General features: G+C 43.3%; 1 protein-coding gene across 2 annotated transcripts in view; it reads right to left on the reverse strand.

Moving 5' to 3' along the window:
- Window positions 1-18,318, reverse strand: part of TTLL11 (tubulin tyrosine ligase like 11) — a 256,312-nt gene extending 237,994 nt beyond the window's left edge. For both annotated transcript variants that reach the window (XM_043469455.1, XM_043469454.1), the window contains exon 1: window positions 17,727-18,318. In XM_043469455.1, coding sequence (XP_043325390.1) covers window positions 17,727-18,155 — 429 coding nt within the window. In that variant the 5' untranslated portion in view covers window positions 18,156-18,318. The remainder of the gene's footprint in view (window positions 1-17,726) is intronic.
- Window positions 18,319-19,324: the final 1,006 nt, after the last annotated feature.

Raw genomic sequence — 19,324 nt, forward strand, 5'->3', positions numbered from 1 at the left:
ACACTTCTAACAGAACTCTTAGCGTCTCGCGTTGGAATCATTGGCTATGTCTGCATCCCCAAGACTGGGCCTCCCAAGGCCACCATGTGCGGCATCTAAGCCGTGCCCAAGGATGTGGTGATGCTGTCCACAGGCAGGCATCTTTAGTATCCGGAATACAGTACTTTTCACATTTTATATTTACAACAAATGGACTATTGATAACAACTATAAGCTATAATACTTACATTTTATTGTAATGAAACTATCTGTTGATTTAAACTCGAAATTCAGAAATATTCTGGTTTGGTAAACAGACAGACTAAATCTGATGATTTAGTTTGGGCCAATTTATATTTATGATGAGAATTTTCTGGCATGTGATCGTCAAGCGTGTCATGTTAACAAGACAATGTATACCGTTTTCCCTTTGACAAACTAGATTATCAAAATACTTTGTTGATCTAATAAAACCTACAACAGACTGTACTTCTAAATAAGATCTGTTTTTACTTCTAATGTATAAGTGGTGATTCCTTTCACCTTTAAAATTCTTTTTGGTCATGGCACATGGCACGTGGGGTCTTGCTTCCCCAACCAGGAAGAGAAGCCTGGCCCCATGCAGTGGAAGCAGAGTCCTCATCACTGGACCACTGGGGAAGTCCCTACTTTCAACTTTTAAAAAAGGTCCCTCACTGGTATTAGCACACTAGCTACATCTGAAATTTCATATTGTAGTTCAATCATCTGATGTGTACTGTGCCAGCTTCCCTTATGGCTCAGCTGGTAAAGAATCTGCCTGCAATGTGGGAGACCTGGGTTCAATCCCTGGGTTGGAAAGATCCCCTGGAGTAGGGAAAGGCTACCCACTCCAGTATTTAGCCCTGGAGAATTCCATGGACCAAGAGTTGGACACGACTGAGCGACTTTCACTTTCACTTCATTTCTGAATCCTAAGTTTAAATTGGTAAGTACTTCATTATGATACCATGTACATACTATTTAATAGATAATATCCACTTGTCCTTAATAATCCATTTGCTGGATTTTCAACAACAAATGTGTTGTTGAAACGGATGTAATATATTGACTAATATGTTTTTTTCTTGAGGAGAGGGCACCTTTCTCTAATTCACACAAAAGGTACTTTGTGGGCCAGAAGCGATCCTGGTTCCAGGTCTGGGATGGTGTTTCTGTTTTTAGAGCCAGTACCTTGCACAGGGCTTGAGGCTCAGCAAACAGACAACATATACTTGTTTAAATGAAAATCCTCAAGGTCTCAGAATTTAAAATCATATACGTATGCTTTATTTCACTGTACTTTCTAGAAATCTAATGGAATGCGTGTGTGCTGCACGTGTCTGACTCTTTGTGACCCCATGGACAGTAGCTCACCAGGCTTCTCCGATCATGGGATTCTCCGGGCAAGAATACTAGAGTGGGTTGCCAAGCCCTTCTCCAGGGAATCTTCCCAACCCAGGGATCGAAGCTGCGTCTCTTTTGTCTCCTGTATTGGCAGGCAGATTCTTTACCACTAGCACCCCCTGGGAAGCCCTTCTAATGGAATGGTAATGCCTAAACTCTGAGAACACCAGGGCCTAAGTGGCCAGCTGAAGCTTATGAAACTGTCGCCCAGCAGGGACCAGTTGCCTCTCCTTTTGTTCCTTAGAACACTTTTTCCCAGAAAGAACATCTTAGGAGTCAGAAGGCTTCACAGTTATAATATACCATTTGAGAAACATATTTGCAACATGCCTAGGAAAAAAAAAATCTGTAAGATGGTAAGGCTTTATGTAGGTAGTTTCAATGAGACTCTGAGATTCCTTAAGAAAGAACAAGTGCAGAGGCTAAAAGAAAACCATGCTATCATGGAAAGAAAACCCGGCCAAAACTGATGACTGGCAGGGGCTTACAAATAGCTGGCTCTCTATTTCTGACTTGAGCTTCACAATGCCAGAGACAGGACGAGTTCACTGCCTGTAATGCCTTTATGTCATTTCTCTTTAAAGAAGGTAGTCACCCTTTAGAGAAGGCAGTCCAAAAAAACAGAACTAGAATCCTTCCTGATTACACAGTTCAATTCAGTTAACTGTTGCTGAATGCCTTCTCTGTGCCAGGCATGAAGGACTCGAAGATGAATAAGACATGCTCCATGTTACTGAATGTCTTACAGTCTAGGGGAAGAGACAGACCATCTCAATCAATAACCACCCCCCCACCCCCCTACCCCTGATACCATCCAGGCCCAGGTAGCACTGTCTCTTCCCTGTGGTCTACAATAGCATCCGAACTGGCCTCTGCCTCCACTCTGGAATTCTAACCCATTCTCTGTAGGGCAGCCAGAATGAACTTTTAAAAACATAAGTGGAATTATGTTCTCCCCTGTATTTAGGCAATAGGCAATGGTCTAACCTCCGCATGTGGTCTGGCCCCTGAATATCTGCTGGCAAGATGGGGGTCACATTGGAAACTCCATATCAAGCCAGACCTTCTGAAAGGCTGTATCCTCAGAGGATTAACTAGAAGAAGGCCTGCCTTGTCTTAGCTGTGGCTGGGGGAAGGGGAAACAGAAGGACAGAAGTCTCCTCTCAGACTGCCACTATAACACCTTCCTCATGCAAGCCTGCAGTCAGAACTCAATTACACTGATAACTGGAAAAACCTAAGACTTGAACTTTGGTTTTAAGTGTTCTAGGTTAGTAGAGCCCTTTGGGGCAGCTGCAAAAGATGGAAATCCTCACTTTCAACCCAAACCTCAAAGAATTATCAGAGATTAAAATTCCAAGGAACATTCGTGTGTGTGCATGCTCAGTCGTGTCCAACTCTTTGTGACCCCAGGGACTGGAGTCCACCAGGCTCCTCTGTCCATGGGATTTTCCAGGCAAGAATACTGGAGTGGATTGCCATTTCCTACTCCAGGGGATCTTCCCGACCCAGGGATCAGACCCACGCCTCTTGTGTCTCCTGCATCGGCAGGCAAATTCTTTACCACTGTGTAACCTGGGAAGCCCGAGCTCACCATTAAAATGAATAAATAAATAAAAGGTCTAACAAATACCTAACTCAGAACTCCAGGAAGAAAGAAGAGAAAGACTGGGTGAGAGACAATACCAACTGAGAAAACAGATGAGAATTTTCTAGAATTAATAAAAGATAATAAACCTCAGAAACAAGAATCTCAACAAATAAACTAGAATCTCAATAAATCCCAAAAAATAAGTCCTAAGAAGTCTTAATGACGCTGAAGACATCAAAGACAGAAAGAGGATTTTAGAAGAAGGCAGAAAGAAAAAGAGACTTTACGAACAAAACAAACAAAAAAACGGACTGAGGGGTGACTTCTCAACAGCAAAAATGGAAATGATTAACAATGGCATGTGGACTTCCCTGGTGGCTAAGTGGTGAAGAAACCACCTACCAATGTAGGAGACGCAGGTTCGATCCCTGAGTCAGGAAAATCCCCTGAGGAAGCAAATGGCAAACCACTCCAGTATTCTTGCCTGGGAAATCCCATGGACAGAGGAACCTGGCAGGCTCTAGTCCATGGGGTCTCAGAAGAGTCAGACACAACTTAGGAACTAATCAACAGAACAGTGGCATATCCTCAAAAGGCTGAGGTCATATAAATATCACCTTAGCAATGCGTGTGCAGCAACGCTCTCTCGAGTGAGGGCAAAATGAAGATGTAATTTTGAACAAACAAAAAATGTTGGTCTATTACAAATAGTCCCTCACTAAGTGAGTGAAAGTCACTCAGTCGTGTCAGACTCTTTGCAACCCCATTGATTATACAGTTCATGAAATTCCCCAGGCCAGAATACCGGAGTGGATAGCCATTCCATTCTCCAGGGGATCTTCCCAACCCAGGGATCAAACCCAGGTCTCCCACATTGCAGGCAGATTCTTTACCAGCTGAGCCACCAGGGAAGCCCAGTCCCTCACTAAAAGAACTTCTAAAAGATTACCTTCAGGAGAAAGAAAATAATCCCAGAAGGTCTGAGTTGTAAAATAGAATAATAAACAAAGAAAATGGTAAATGTGTGGGTTTAACATACACTGAGACTAGGTAAAATAAGGTTAATGTCTACTTTGTGAAGTTAAAAAAAAAGACAGTATAATAGAAGTAAAATATTGGGCAATAAAAGCACATAAGTCAGGAGAAATGCAACCACAATGAAAGCATCCTAAGATCCCTGTGTTATTAAAAGGAGAGTAAAGTTACTTTGCAAAATTATACACATATTAAGCTTTCTAAGATAACCCCTAGAAGAATAAAAACAGATTGTATAACTTCCAGACTAGTATGGGGGGGAAATGGAAAAAGAAAAAAAATGAATTTAAAAAGATATGCAATCTATAATCACAGAGGGAAATGTTATTAATAACATAACTCTTCAACTAATTAATAGGTCAGACAAAAATATTAAGGCTACAAAATTTGTACAGCGCAATACACAAGCTAATGTAATGTACATATATAAAATACTGCATTTAGTAACTAAAGAATACACACTCCTTTTAATCACATATAGACCATAACCATGTATTAGGCTATAAAGGAAAAAAAAGTAAAACAAAAAAGTAAAGATAGAAGACATGAAGAGGGAGGAAAGAAAGAAAAAAGAAAGAACATCCTTTAACCATACTGCCATTAAGTTAGAAATTAATAATAAAGTAAGAAGAAATAACCTCATATGTTAGAAACTCAGAAAGCCACAATCCAAATAACCCGTTGGGTCAAAGAAAAAATTTTCATGAAAATTTAAAATATACAGAACTAAAGGGTGATTTTTTTAATGCTACATAGCAAAACTTGTGGGTGCAGCTAAAGTAGCACTTAAAGGCAAGTTTGTAGTCTTGAATGCTTTTATTAGAAGATGGTAGGATAAGCATCTAACCTAATGTCAGGGGGGAAAAAAAAAAAACAACAGAATAAACTTCAAAAAGTCAAAGAAAAGAAAGAAACAGCAGAAAGCCATGAAATAGAAAACTAAGGTACAATGAGATACTTGAAGAATGTATAAGAGTTAGCCAAAGAAAGGACAGGGACATTCTAAGGAAAAGGAAAAATACGAACAAAGGGAAATGGCCCAGCATGAAAGTTCAAGATGTCATCAGTATGGTGTTGGTAGAAGATAAAGTTCAAGGCATGGGATATGTGAAGTGAGTCTAGAGAAGCTTAGGGCCAAATGTGAACTAAAAATAGTCAACTGTACCAGGTATTTATAGGCGAAGTACTTTACATGATTCCTTAGAGAAGGAAACGGCAACCCACTCCAGTATTCTTGCCTGGAAAACCCCATGGACAGAAGAGCCTGGCAGGCTACAGTCCATGGGGTTGCAAGAGTCAGGAATGACTGAGCAACTTCACTTACTTACTTTACATGATTATATCTTTTTACTCTGGCAACAAACAACTCCCTGAGGCGTGACTGTATTATGCATATTCCACAGATAAACTGAGGCTCAGAGTAAAATTTTTCCAGGGTTACACAGTGTAACAAAACAATAACAACAGTTACTGAACACAGTTGTTCAAAACAGTAACAATGTGGCTCGAAAGCCCATACTTTTAATTGCCATGCAATACTACATCACTGAAAGGCTTCATAACGGAGCCTCCATAAGCAGACCAAACTGTATTCTTCAGGCCAATGTTTGAAATCCCCCAAAAAACAAAACTCCTTCCTATGATGAAAGTCTGGGGTGCTGTTACAACTGCCACTACTTTATGTCACCAGGGCAGGATTCTGCCAGATACAGGTATCCAAGGAGTCCATGTACTATTAATAGGCAACATTGCAACACAGAACTAACATGTGGAATTAACAACAGGAGGCACTGGACCAAATTGAGTTCCTGAAGCATATTTCCATTCACTACTGAGAAGACAAGTACTGTTCAATGATGAGAACTGGATCAGCACACAGCATTTTTTCAACAGCTTTATTGAAATATAATTCACAGAGCATACAGTTCACTCATTTAAACTGTACAATTCAACACTTTTCAGTATAGTCATAGTCATGCAACCATCAGTCAACACATTTAAGGACATTTTCATCACCCCCAAAAGAAATCCTGTACCCCCTAAGTCACTCCTCACTCCTCCCACCAAAAGCCTCCCTCATCCTCAGCTCTAGGCAGTCACCAATCTACTTTCCCTATTCTCAACATTCATACAAATGGAATCATGTATATATGACCTTCTGTGACTGACTTCATTCACCTAACATGTTTATAAAGCTTATCCATGCTGTGGCATGTATCAGTATTTCATTCCTTTTTATGGTCAAATACTATTTCACTGTATGGATATTTCACATTTTATTTATCCTTCAGCTGACGGACCTTTGGTTGTTTCCACTTTTTGTCTGTTGTGAATAATGATGCTATGAACATTAGTGTACAAGTGTTTGCGTGGACCTATGTTATCAGTTCTCTTGGGTGTACACCTAGGAGTGAATTGCTAGCATGGGGCAATTTCATGTTTAACACTTTGAGGAACTGCAAAATTGTTCTTCAAATGACTGCATCATTTTACTTTCCCACGAGCAGTGTACAAAGGTTCTAATTTCTCCACCTTCTCACCAACACTTATTCTGTCTTTTTTATTACAGACGTACTAGTGCATACAAAGTGGTATTTCATTGGGTTTTGATATTCACTTTCCTAATGGCTAATGATGACATGACATTTTAACTGTCTCTTAATATAGCCTTTTTTCACACAAGAGATATTTTTGACAAAACCTAAGAAATGCCTAAGGAGACTTCCAGCAGTTTCACTGCCCAACTGTACATGAAATGTTCAAGCCTTACCTCACGGGTAGAAGAACAGGGATGGGATAAAAAATCAGATCAAGGAGAGAGTCAGTGATGGGTAGAAAATCAAGCATGTCCGCTGAATACATTATTTGAAAAGTTAAAAGTGGCTTATATTTTGATATGGCTATTTTGATTTAGACATAATGACTACACCAAAAGAGCCATGTCAAAATGCCCTGCTTTGAGCTAGGCACTGATTATTAGAATTAGATTTGGTAAAGACAAAGAGAAGATTCATTTATTTCACTCTTTCCCCAATATTTGTCATTATATTCTTCAAACTTGAGCACTTATAGGAACTCTCATACACTATTGAGTATTAACTGCTACAACTTTTTTGGAAAGCAGTTTGGCAATACATTCCAAAGGCCTTAAGATGTATATGCCTTTTAACCTAATTATTTCATTTCTGGAAAGTTGTCTTAAAATAATGTGAAATAAAGGGAAAAAAACTAAACCATAAATTTTTTCACAGAAAAATCAATCTAAACATTTAATAATATGGAAATAAATAATGAAATACATTTCACTGAATGAGATATTTTATACAATTAAAATGACATTTATGACAAGTTTGTATACTGTGAAAAATGTTTATAATGTGGGTATTAATACTAACATAAAATAATATTAGCTTTGTCAAACATTAACATAATTTTATCAGCTTTATAAAATATAAAAATGTATGCCTGGGAGAAATACTGGAGTCAAATTCTTCAAAATAAAAAGTCATTGCATCTCAGTGGTGGGATGATAAATGGGTTTTTTCCTATTTTTTGCAAATTTTTAATATTTTAAGCCATGTACAACGATGATTTACATAAGTGATAAATGTGGTTTTAAATAAAACTAACAACCAGGCTCAAAGCCCAGTCCTGCACTGAACGATTTCAGTAAACACTAACTTTCAGTGGTCTTGCTTCCAAGGGCCAGGAAATCATACTCCACTTAGAGAAACAGTATGATCCACTGACAAGACCTGGCCTCAGAGCCAGGACTCTGCCCTCGAATTCCGAGCAGGTGTGACTTAACACCTTGAAGAAGGGGAGAGCTGAAACAGATGACATACTTACTGCATACTGACTTTGGAATATGGTTATGTACGTTATTAAAATGGGACAAGTATCACAGTGCCCTGTGTGACAGACTAATAGTGGTGGGGATTCAAACTCAAACCTAACTCCACCCCACACTGACATCTGTGAAACAGAAATAAGGAGTCTACCATGCTTACTGCACAAAGTAAAATTCAACTGAGATAAATGTATGTGACAGTTCCCCCCAAAATATCTAGTTTCAAGAAAGGTAAGACTCTTAACGCCCTCCACACTGCCTCCCAATTCTCTAGGAACTTAATAGCACTTGAGGATGAAATAGTGTGTTTCCTCTGCCTTCTTAAGCTAACAAGTCACCAATAGAAATTGCTTTTAGTGAATAGCGAGACAAAAATGTTTTAAATTATAATAATGTAAATCATGCAAGGCAAATGAGTATTAGATGTCTAAATGTCAACAGGAGGGGAAATATTTACAATACAAATGAGAAAAAAAGTAACTACTCATAATATTTACAAACCAATAAGAAAAACATAAACATACAAAATATCAACATAAACAACCCAAAAGATAAATGAACAAAAAATATACATGTAGGTATTTCACAGATGAAACAGTACAAATGACTAAAAACTTTACACAAAAATCCCAACCCTGATGACAATCACAAAAATGTAAATTAAAAACTCACATTTTTACCTATTAATTTGGCAAAGAATTAGCAGATTAACAGATACAGCATTGGAGACAATACAAGAAGACAAGCACTCTCAAACACGACTGGTGGCAACTTGACAGTAACTATCAAAATACAAAGTGCACATAACCTTTGACCCAACAAGTCCTACAGAAGCATTTGCACAAGTAAACACTTGATGTCTGAAGAGGGATGTTTACTGCACCATCCTTTGTAATAGCAAACAAAACATAGACACACATCCATCAATACATTTGATGCTGGTACATCCATCAGATGGGCTCTTTGGTTGTTAGCAAAATGAAATGAACCCGTATGTACTAACAGAGAATGATGTCCACAAAGTACTGCTGAAGAAGCACTTGCCAGATAACATACACACTGTATGACGGTGGCATTTAAAATAACATGAAAATTGTTTATATATATATATAAAATACTTGTGTCTCTACATATGATGTCTAGTTGGTGGTCATTAGCAGGATGTTCTGATTCTCCTCTTTGCACTCATGGTAGGACTGTACATCCCAGCCCCACTGAAGTTCACCAGGCTATGGATTTTGCTTTGACAAATGAGTGCAATCACTTCCAAGTGGAAGGCTTAAAAGCTGGTGCAGCATTTATCTTGTTCCCTTCCTATCAGTGACTCACTGAAGCAGGTGCTGAGCTGGAAGCCCAGGTCTCTGGATAACCAGGATGGCAGGAGACCCTTGTCCCCACATCCCCACCAAACCACATCGAACCCCTAAGTATGAGCAAGAAGGAAACTTCTGTTGTACTTCAGTTGATTCTCCAGCACAATTGAGTGGTCCTGATACACAGAGGAATATGAAAAAATATCTGGAAAAATGCATAGCAGACTATAATCTTGATGTTACCCTAAGGAGAAGAGACAGGATGGGAGACAGAAAGGGCAGGAAATGGGGGCGGGGAGCACTTGGGGGTTTTACTTTATATACTTGGAAATTATATAAATTTTCATAAGTACATACTGTTTTTAGAATTTGAACACAAGGTATTTGCAAATAATGGAAGATGTCCAGAAGTTTTTAGATTGTTGCTTTTAAAAATTCCAATAATCACAGTTCTAACACAAAGAGAAATAAAATCTCCCTGTGATCATAAAGAACAGAATACGAAAACTGGCCTCTGCAAGAGTTGTAGGCAGAGGGACTGAAGGGCTCCTTTGAAAAGTAACACTGTACTTAGGGATGCACACTAGACAAACCACCCTATTTGTTCAGCTCCATTAAGGATGCGAAGGTTTTACTCAGATGACACAGAAGCAGATGGGTGACAAGAAGGAGCCATCGGCAAATGGCTGCTAGCTAGGACTTAGGAAGCATTTATAAAAATTACTGAATGACGGCTCCCAAACACCCAGAGAAACAAACATGCACACAAATGGTGGCCAAGGCAGCTGTGAAGGCAGGACCCGATATGACGTGATGCAGAATGAGAGATGTCAGTCCATCTGGAGCAGAGAAACAACATCATCGTTCTCTCTGGCAAAACCACAGCCTTTGTGGAGGGATCTCAGGGAATGACTGGGCTGCAGAGGAGCAACCCAGTGGAAAGGAGGGTTCAAAATGAATCAAACAATACCAGGGTTATCCGCCTGTTGACGCCATCAATTTTGTATTATCAAACTGAATTAAAATGTCATGGAAATTCATCAGAGGGAAAGCCAATTAACAGGTACTCTTATTTGAAAGTCCCAGGCACTTTCAAGATTTTCAGAATTAATCCTCACAAGCCTACCACATATTTTATGCTCTTTCTTAGAGATGAGGAACCTCTGGCTCAGAGAGGCAAAGGAACTCGTCCAGGGTCACAGAGCCAAGATTCAAGCCCATGTCTGGCACGGTCTTTCCAGGGTCAGTGGGGAGGGCTGCTTAGGGACGGAAGGAAGAAGTAAAGACATTAGCCCAGGGAATTTGCTTCTCTGTTCAATCAACAACCTCCTTATTTGTTTTATGACCACAAAAGTTAAGCACTGATGTCACTCAAATAGCTAAAATAGGTTTCCAGTGTTGACATACATGGTTAATATACCAGAGTATGAGGCTGGCACCAGATTCAAAATGGAAGCCTTAAAATATTCAGTTAAACCCATGAAACTTTAAAAGTACAACTGACTTCAAAGGAAAAGAATTTTAAATCAGTGTTAACTAAAAAATTTTAGGGACCTCCCTGGTGGTCCAGGGGTTCAGATTTTGCCTTCCAATCCAGGGGGTGCATGTCTGATCCCTGGTCAGGGAGCCAGCATCCCACAGGCCTCGTGACCAAAAAACCAAACCATAAAATAGACGTTTTAACAAACTTAAAGTCTGTAATAAACTCAATAATGACTTTAAAAAATGGTCCACATCAAAAAAAAAAAAATCTTAAAAAAATTTTTTTTTAAACCTAAACTACATCACATTGATATTCGTGCAAAATGTACCTGCCCCTTACCACACAGAGGTCTCTGCATGTGTTTGTTATCTGCTAGATCCCAAGAACTCAAATATAGCCTGGCACAATGTAGGTCTCAGAGTATTTGTTAAATGATTCAAATGAGCTGTGAAGTGTGTTTAACCAGTAACGTATATATGAAGATGAAATGCAATACTAGTTGTCTTCTAGTTTAAAATACATATATAAAATCAAATGACCAATGTCTATAGTTACCCAATAAAAGGAAAAGTACCATTAACTGAATACAAACAATGTGCCAAGCATTGGGTTAAGGCAATTTACATACTTCCCCTCATTTAATCTCACAAGAACTCAGCAAGAATCACTATGGCCCATTGACACAGCTGAAGAATGTGATACTCAGAGTGGTTCTGTATGCAGGACCCAACCTGGTTGGTCACACAAGGAATTAGTAAGCAAGGGTTTTAACTCATCTGTGCGAATTTCAAAGTCCCTGCTAGCTCCAGGACATACTACTTTCCCTCTAGAGAAGCCACTTAAAGAGTAGCTGATTACTTTTATAATATGTTCTTTTCAAGGGATAGATTTAAAAGAAAATATATAATTGAATTTTTGCATTCAACTTCTGACAGAAAACCAGAATCCAGAATACCTCCAAAATCGAGGCTATTTACAATAGAGAGCATATTTCTGTAACACAGAAAACTGCTCTAACAATTGTAATACCTGCTTAAAAACTAAAATTTTAATTTGTACTAGTTATAGAACTGGAATATGAGCTCCTGGAATACACTGTCTTTTAAATGAGAGGCATTACTGTGGATTCATGAGGCTTTTTTACATATTGTATTGTTCAAGTAGGAGTGGTAGTGAATTGTGATTTTTATGGCGTGACAAGTTTAACTTGCAAAGGAAAAAAATTCTAGTGCACTAGGCATTAAAATAACATGTCTGTTGAAGGAGAACATTGGATGGAGTAAGCTATAAACTGTCCTTAAACATAAGGCTGTTTTCAAAAACCGGAAAGTAAATTGCAATGACTATCATTAAAATGAGGAAGGGGGAGAAGGTTAAACTATCCAATTTTTCATTTTCTAATCTGCCTTCTTCCACCAAGAGTCTGCGACACGGCGGTTCATGCAGCAGGCTCGGGTCCCGCAGAGGAGGAGCAAGGCCACTTGGCTGCTCAGTGCACCAGAATCTCTTTCCCCCCGTGGGCAGCCATGAGATAGGATTTGGAAAGTGCAGGCACCAAAGGCTCCCTCTGCCAGGCAGGATATATTTCAGCGTGTTTTATTTTAAGTCCTATTTGCAACGTCAGCCTCCTGGTTCTAAGTGTCACTATTGCCATTCGAGAGTTATGAGTCAGATGAGGAACAGGAGGGTTCAGAAGTGGAGGATTACACAACACACTGAAAAGTGGGCTTGGGAACAAGGCAGACTGTTTGAACCCTGACTCTCCCACTTCTGCGCCCAATTCTATTTCTTCAGTTGTTATCTTGGGGGCATACTGGTTAGGACTGGTTAGGACCTGGCGGTCCAATGGTTAGGACTCCATGCTCTCACTGCCAAGGACCCAAGTTCAATCCCTGGTCAGGGAACTAACATCCCACAAGCCTTATGGTGCCGCCAAAAAAAAATGTTATCTGGGAATAGTAATAATAGAATAACTCCTTGCAGGGTGGATTTCAGCAAAGGATTAGCAAAGAAGACAGTAGAGGGTTGTGTACTGGCTATAAGCACAGGCCCTGGATGGCTCAGACACCTGTTATCTGTGTGGCCTTGGGCTACCCCTGAACTAACCTCCTCTCAACCTTGGTTTCCTCATCTGTAAATTGGAAACAATGGGGAAAATAAAAAGGAAATAATGGGATCCACCTCAGAGGGCTGCTGTGAGAATTAAATAAAATAATACATAATAAGTGTTCTATTCAAGTTTTAATGAGCAGAAAGCACTTAGAACATAAAGCCTAGCACGTAATATGGTATTTCATAGACAGTAACTAACATCACACAAGTTGTAAGTAGGATGATATCCTAAGTATATACATGCTTCAAAGAAAGGCTGAATACATTTCCAAAAACAACGCATGATTTGGACACTCTTGAAGCAAACAGCTCACACTGTAATAGATCTTGTGAAAGTCACTCACTTGTGTCCGACTCTTTGCGACCCCATAGACTGTAGCCTGTCAGGCTCCTCTGTTCGTGAAATCCTCCAGGCCAGAATACTGGAGTGGGTAGCTGTTCCCTTCTCCAGGGATTATCCCAACCCAGGAATTGAACCCAGGTTTCCCACATTGCAGGCGGATTCGTTACCAACTGTGCCACCAGGGGAAACCTAATAGATCTTGGGATAGGGCTTACGCCAGCTATTATCAACAAAGGTCCCTCTATCAAATCTCTCAGCACCCTTGTTCACGTTAGCTGGTGTCCATGACACCACCGCATACATATACACAACTGACATCTCCAAGGAGGGCAGCTCGCAAAAACAGTGGCATCTATTCCCCACGGTGTCTTTTCCCTAAGGTTTTCTTTAATGAGGATGTCCAAACTGCAAAAAGAATATACAGGAGAGGCAGAGAGAAGCTCACATGATTAGAAGAGAACCACGTGTTTTTGTAAATATTTATTGAGCTTCTACTATGAGTGAGGAACCATGTCTCTCTTTCATGTCTCAACTTCACAGTAACTCTATAAACATGATTTTGCTCTTTTAAAATAAACTTTCATCTTACCTACAAGTGTACAGAGCTAACATTTATGAACTGTCCTTTGAGAAACACGGTGGGCACCACTGCATTAGACCTGACCAGAGTGGATACAACTGAAAACTGAATCATTTCAAAGAGTTGGTGTGGTTCCCTTGAGACTGACAGTGTGGGCAAGGGAAGCATGGTCTATAAAAGGCAGGAATCTGTGATCATACTCAGCCAGAAGCACAAGCTTCTTGGCATGGCCATCAGTGTCCTCCAACCTGGCTCCTTCTTCATCTCTCTCTGCTCTCTAAGCCGCCATTACCCCATCCTGTGTATAAAACCAAATCTCCCTGCCTTGGCTGCTCCTCTGTATGGCATGCGCTGTACCCAAAGGGTTGTTGGGAGAATCAAATCCTTGGCTGTATGTGATGCACCCAGAAGAGTGCCTGGCAGAGGGGAAGGGCTGTGGAAGGATTCATCATAGTTGTTCATTATTACTGTCACTATTGGGTGCTGTTGTTAAGTGTCTGTTAATAGAGAAAAGTGGAAGAAGAAAGGGGATTGTGCCCTGAAGCCAGGCGAATGCTGAACTCCCTGACCGGCTCGGGGCCGCCCTGCTGAGCAGCCCAGTGGCGGAGCCCCTCACCACTTACTCGCAAAGCAGACACAGCCTTTCACTCTGGGTGGTACTCACGTCCTTGTTTCTCGCCTGGGCTGCCCACCTGACCCCTGCCAGAGCCAGCTGGCTGGGGACTCCACAGCCTGCAGCGACAGCACTGCGTGACATACAAAGGACACTGCAGTTCAGTTCCTCGCAACCCAGCCCCCAGCAGGGCTCCTGCTCCTAGCACATCGGTGCTGAGCATTAGAGGCGGACTCCTCCAACAGCGCCCCTGTAACAGATGGGGAGACAAGCCTGGGGAGGTTGTGTTTGCACTTTGTTAGTATCCAGTTTATATATATATATATATATATATATGCTACGTATCATGAAGACAACTTTGCTGCAGGTACTAAGAATACCGTAATTATCGTTTAAACCTGGAAGGAACTTGAAAGTTTTCCTAGCCTGGCACTTTTCGAACTCCACATTCTATGGTGTGAAGATGAGATGTCAGCTCTGGGGTTAAGTCAGCCATTCATTCATTTATGGATCGCCCACCACCTGCTGGGCATCAGGGACACAAGTCAGAAACCACTCCTGCCCTCAGGACCTTACAGGCAAACAGGGAAGCGTGATGGCAGGTAAATAATCACACCTCTAAAAGTAAAGTCCTGTTGGGAGTAAATTATGTTAAAACATCCTAGAATGAGCATCTCCACTTACACCCCAGTATGCTTTCTGAGCAGGAGAACAGGCAAAGTAGGGGCTGGAGGAGACAGTAACAGGTAGCACCTTGGAAACCGTTCACCCCATCGCGTTCACCTGCACGAGCGCCTCACACAGAGTAAACATTACCATTATGTGGCTGCAGCAGCAGAGAGACTGGGAACCACGGACCTAGCTGGACCCACTCCCATTTGACAGACAGGCAAACTGAGGCTTAAAGAATTTAACTCACTTGCCAAAGTCACACAGTAGATAAACGGAAGATGCTTAAGGTTTGGTAGTGGCTCACACAGGCTTCCAAAAAAGTCCACATCCCATAGTGTGGCACATGATCTAACCCCTGCCCACCCCTCCTGCCTCCTCTCTCACCATTCTGCTGCCCACTCTGTGACCCAGCCCCTACCGAATTAAGTGTGAGGCCCCAAATGCACCGCTGCTCTGTCGGTCCCACTCCCTCTGCCAGGGATCCAAAGTCAACGATCCCTAATAATAACAATAATAAATAATAATAAATAATTCCCAGAACTCAGCTCAGGGCTCTCTCCTCCAGGACATGGCCCTGACATGATGCTCCTCTACCTCCTAGAGCAGGTACACCTTTACACAGACACAGAAACACTCATCACATAAGGTGTTCATCCATTCAACACATATTTATTGAGCACCTTCTGTGTGCCGAGCACCTGAGGAAACAGCAGTACATAAAACAAGGCCCTTGCCCTCATGGAGCTTACATTCTAGTGAGGGAAACAGACAATAGCCAATACAAAATCCAGTGTCACCAGAGTTCAGTGCTATGAAAAAACCAATAAAGAAGAGCAAGCATCAGTTGGGGGGCGGGGGGAGCTACAGGTGAAGGCCTCTCTGAGGGGCTGGCATTTGATCAGAGATCTGAAGTGATAGAGGAAGCCATGCCAACAGCTGGGAAAGGAGCATTTCAGGAGCAGCAGCAGAGGCCCTGTAACTACTGCAGTGATTACTTACTTGTGTCTTATCGCTTACTGAACTTGGAAGTCCTTGAAGGCAAGGGTTACATCTTGAGCACCTTTGCCTCACAGGGCCCAGCATCCACAGGGGACACTTACAGAATGAGTGACTGAAGCTGGACCAGCATGTGTGGCTGCTGACTTCTGAGTCTGTATGGCTCCATTTCTTGAGATCTGGCCAGTTTTGTGTCTCTCTCTCCGACCCTCGCCCCAGGGCTAAGCTAAGTACAGGCCACGCTTGGGCCAATCAGCCTGCCTTCATTCTGTGGCCTGGTCTCAGTCCCTGGATCCTCCCTTCATCAGGACTATGGTACTGACAAGCTCTCCATGTCTATCTCCTTTTGGTCTTCATATCTCACACCTTCCTGTCCCAAAACCCCAAAACCCAGACACCTAGCTAGTATACTGGGAGCCTTCATCACTTTCTCCAGGTTTCATGGGCATAAAAGCCCTCCCCTGATCCCCAAGCCCCAAGGCTGGCGGGGGGGGGGGGGGGTGGTGCCTGACACCTGGAATCAGACTAGTCAATGGCTAACCCCTCCCTATCTGGAAATCTGCCCTGCCTGACTCTCAACTCCCTTCCAAACCACATGACTCCTACTGCTGGGACATCAACCCTCTGACCTCATTAATCCTGTCTGTGGCCATCTCTCTGCATGTTCCAGCTTCATTATACCATTCCTGAATGTCTTCTCTAGCCAAGGCCCAGGGCTGCTAAGGACCCACATCCTTGAGTCGCCTATTACAGATTCTGTTCCATCAGCAGACCACGTGGGTCCAAGCCTCCAGGTTCCACTACCCTAAACCACATCCTGACACTCCCAAAAGCACATTAAATAACATTAGGCGCTGCAAATAAAGTCACATGGCTTTATCCACTCGGTCAACTACAACAGATTATCTCTGGATGTCACTGGTACTTCATCCCAACCCCTTCCAGATCTAAAATAAGTTCAAGGACAAATAACCCATTCCTTCACTCACCCTTTTGCCCACCAGTTCCTGATGCCTGTTTACATGCCAAGCCTTGAGACATAAAACCCAGCACCTACACTGTCGTCAATAATACTGACGGTTATGTGATGGTGATGGTGGAAGAGAAGAGTGGGTGGTAAGATGAGTTTCCATTTATTGCAGACTTGGGTTTATTATAATACAGAGTGAGTCTTCTAATACTAAGAAAACTATGAGATAGGTACACTTAGCCTGACTTTACAGAGGAAGAAGTAGGCTAAAGAAGTGAGGCAAGTTGCTCAAGGTCACACTGCTAAGTGACTGGATGCTGAGACCCTAGTCTATCTGCCTCCAAAGTACAAACGGTTCAGCCTCCGCAAGGGGCCACCCAGTGAATGCTAAACAAATAAAACTTAGGGAAGAAATGAAAGAGAGAGGGGATCGAGGGCTTCAGGGACTCACAAGCTGCTGGAGGAGGCAGACATATAAACAAGTATCTACAATGTGGGGGAGGCGAGTGCTGATGCTGGAGATCAGGGAGCCAAGGGTAGCTGCAGGGGAGCTAGAAGGAAGGACAAACTAACCGGACCTGGAGGGATCTAGAGCAGTCTTGAGGAAGTGACTTGGGGGCTAGGCTTTGAAGGAGCAGCAGTTAGAGGCTGCCAAGGGTGGCGCACAGCAGGAGCTTGGCCCTGAGACCTGGTCTGAGCCAGCAGGCTCCTCTGAGGTCTTCCAGTCCACCCCCCTGTGCCCACGCGGCCGGGCCGGGCCTCACCTCCTTCCACTTGAGCTGGCGGATGCTGATCTTCAGGGCGTCCAGGGAGGTCCTGGCCTTGGAGCTGTCCACGGTGACCGGCCGCAGAGAGCAGTACTCGTCGGACTGGCCCGAGCTCCGCTTGCAGCTGCGGCCCTTGATCCTAGACTTCCCGTGCGGGCAGAGACCAGACGCCGGCTCCGGCTTCGTCAGGGACACGGGCAGCGTTGGCGGCGGCCGCGGAAGAACGCGGGCGTCACCTTCCTCGGCCGCGCAGGGTGGCGCCGGGACCGGCTCCTTGGGCTGCTCCTCCCTCGCCTTGCGCTCCGGTTCCCCGGCCGCGCCCGGGTCCACGCGGACCTGCTCCTTCGCCGCCTGCGCTTTGGTCGCGGCCACGGCCTCCGCCTCCCACCAGGCCGCCAACTCCCTCTCGGGACTGCCCCGCAGCATGGCCCTCAGGGCTGGTGCCAACGCCAGTGACGGAGCCGCCGCCGCCGCCGCTCCGCCGCCCCGGCCCCCGACCAAACTGCCGTCGCTGCCGCCGCTGCCGCGCGCTCCCCTCCCGAACCGGTTGCCATGATCGCTCAGGCTCCGGTTGACAAGGGCAGTCGCCCACTGGACGGGGCCCGAGAAGGGACAATCGCCGTCACAGCCCCGGCGACCTCATAGGCGAGGCTGCTCACGTGGTCAGGTCTGTCACAGAGGCGGCGGTGGACATCTTGGAAGAGGGCGGAAGCGGCCTTGGCCCGCCCCCTCGGAGAACACGCTGGGTAGCTGAGCTCGCAGAACTTGGAGCCGACCGGCTGGAGATGAGCTTGAGGATGGAACAGCTATGGGAGCTTGCAGGGCTCCGGGACTGGGTCGGAGAGACCATAATTTCAAACAGGAAACCCACTTTCCTCCACCCCACACGCACTCACTGGGATAACTCCTGGTCCGATGGAGGAGGCACAACCTCACCCATTCTAAGCACTTCCACCCTCAGAAAGAATCTCAGCCTGATGGTGGAGATAACAAGTCCAGGCCCTCAAAGAGCAGCTGCTCATTTGAGGAAATCGCTTTCTCGTTCTGGGAGAGCCCCCAGACTTGAGAGGGGGGATACCTTTCCCTGTTCTTAGGGAGCTCGCAATGGAATGGGGAGGCCATGGGGAAACCTGCATATTCGCGTTTTAGTTGAGGACATCAGCCAACCCCTTTTCATATTATATCATTAAAAAAGAAATTTGGTGTCAATAAAATACACATAAAATGTGTCATTTTAACCATTTTTTTTAGGTATATCCAAGGGCGTTAACACATTCACATTGTGCAAACATCGCCATTTATCTCCTGAACTTTTTCATCTTCTCCAACTGAAACTCTGTACCCGTTAAACTCTTAACTCACAGCCCCCGGACCTCCATTCTCCTTTCTGTCTATATGAATTTGATAAACTGCCTCATATAAGTGGAATCATCCAACATTTATCCCTTCGTGTCTAGCTTATTCACTCAGCATAATGCCTTTGGGGTTCATCCATGTTGTAATATTATCAGAATTTCACACCTTTGTAAGGCAGAAGTGTTCCATAGTATGGATAGACCACATCGTGTTTATCCATTCATCCGACAGTGGACATT

Source organism: Cervus canadensis, chromosome 5, assembly GCF_019320065.1.
Source record: "Cervus canadensis isolate Bull #8, Minnesota chromosome 5, ASM1932006v1, whole genome shotgun sequence".
NCBI lineage: Eukaryota > Metazoa > Chordata > Mammalia > Artiodactyla > Cervidae > Cervus > Cervus canadensis.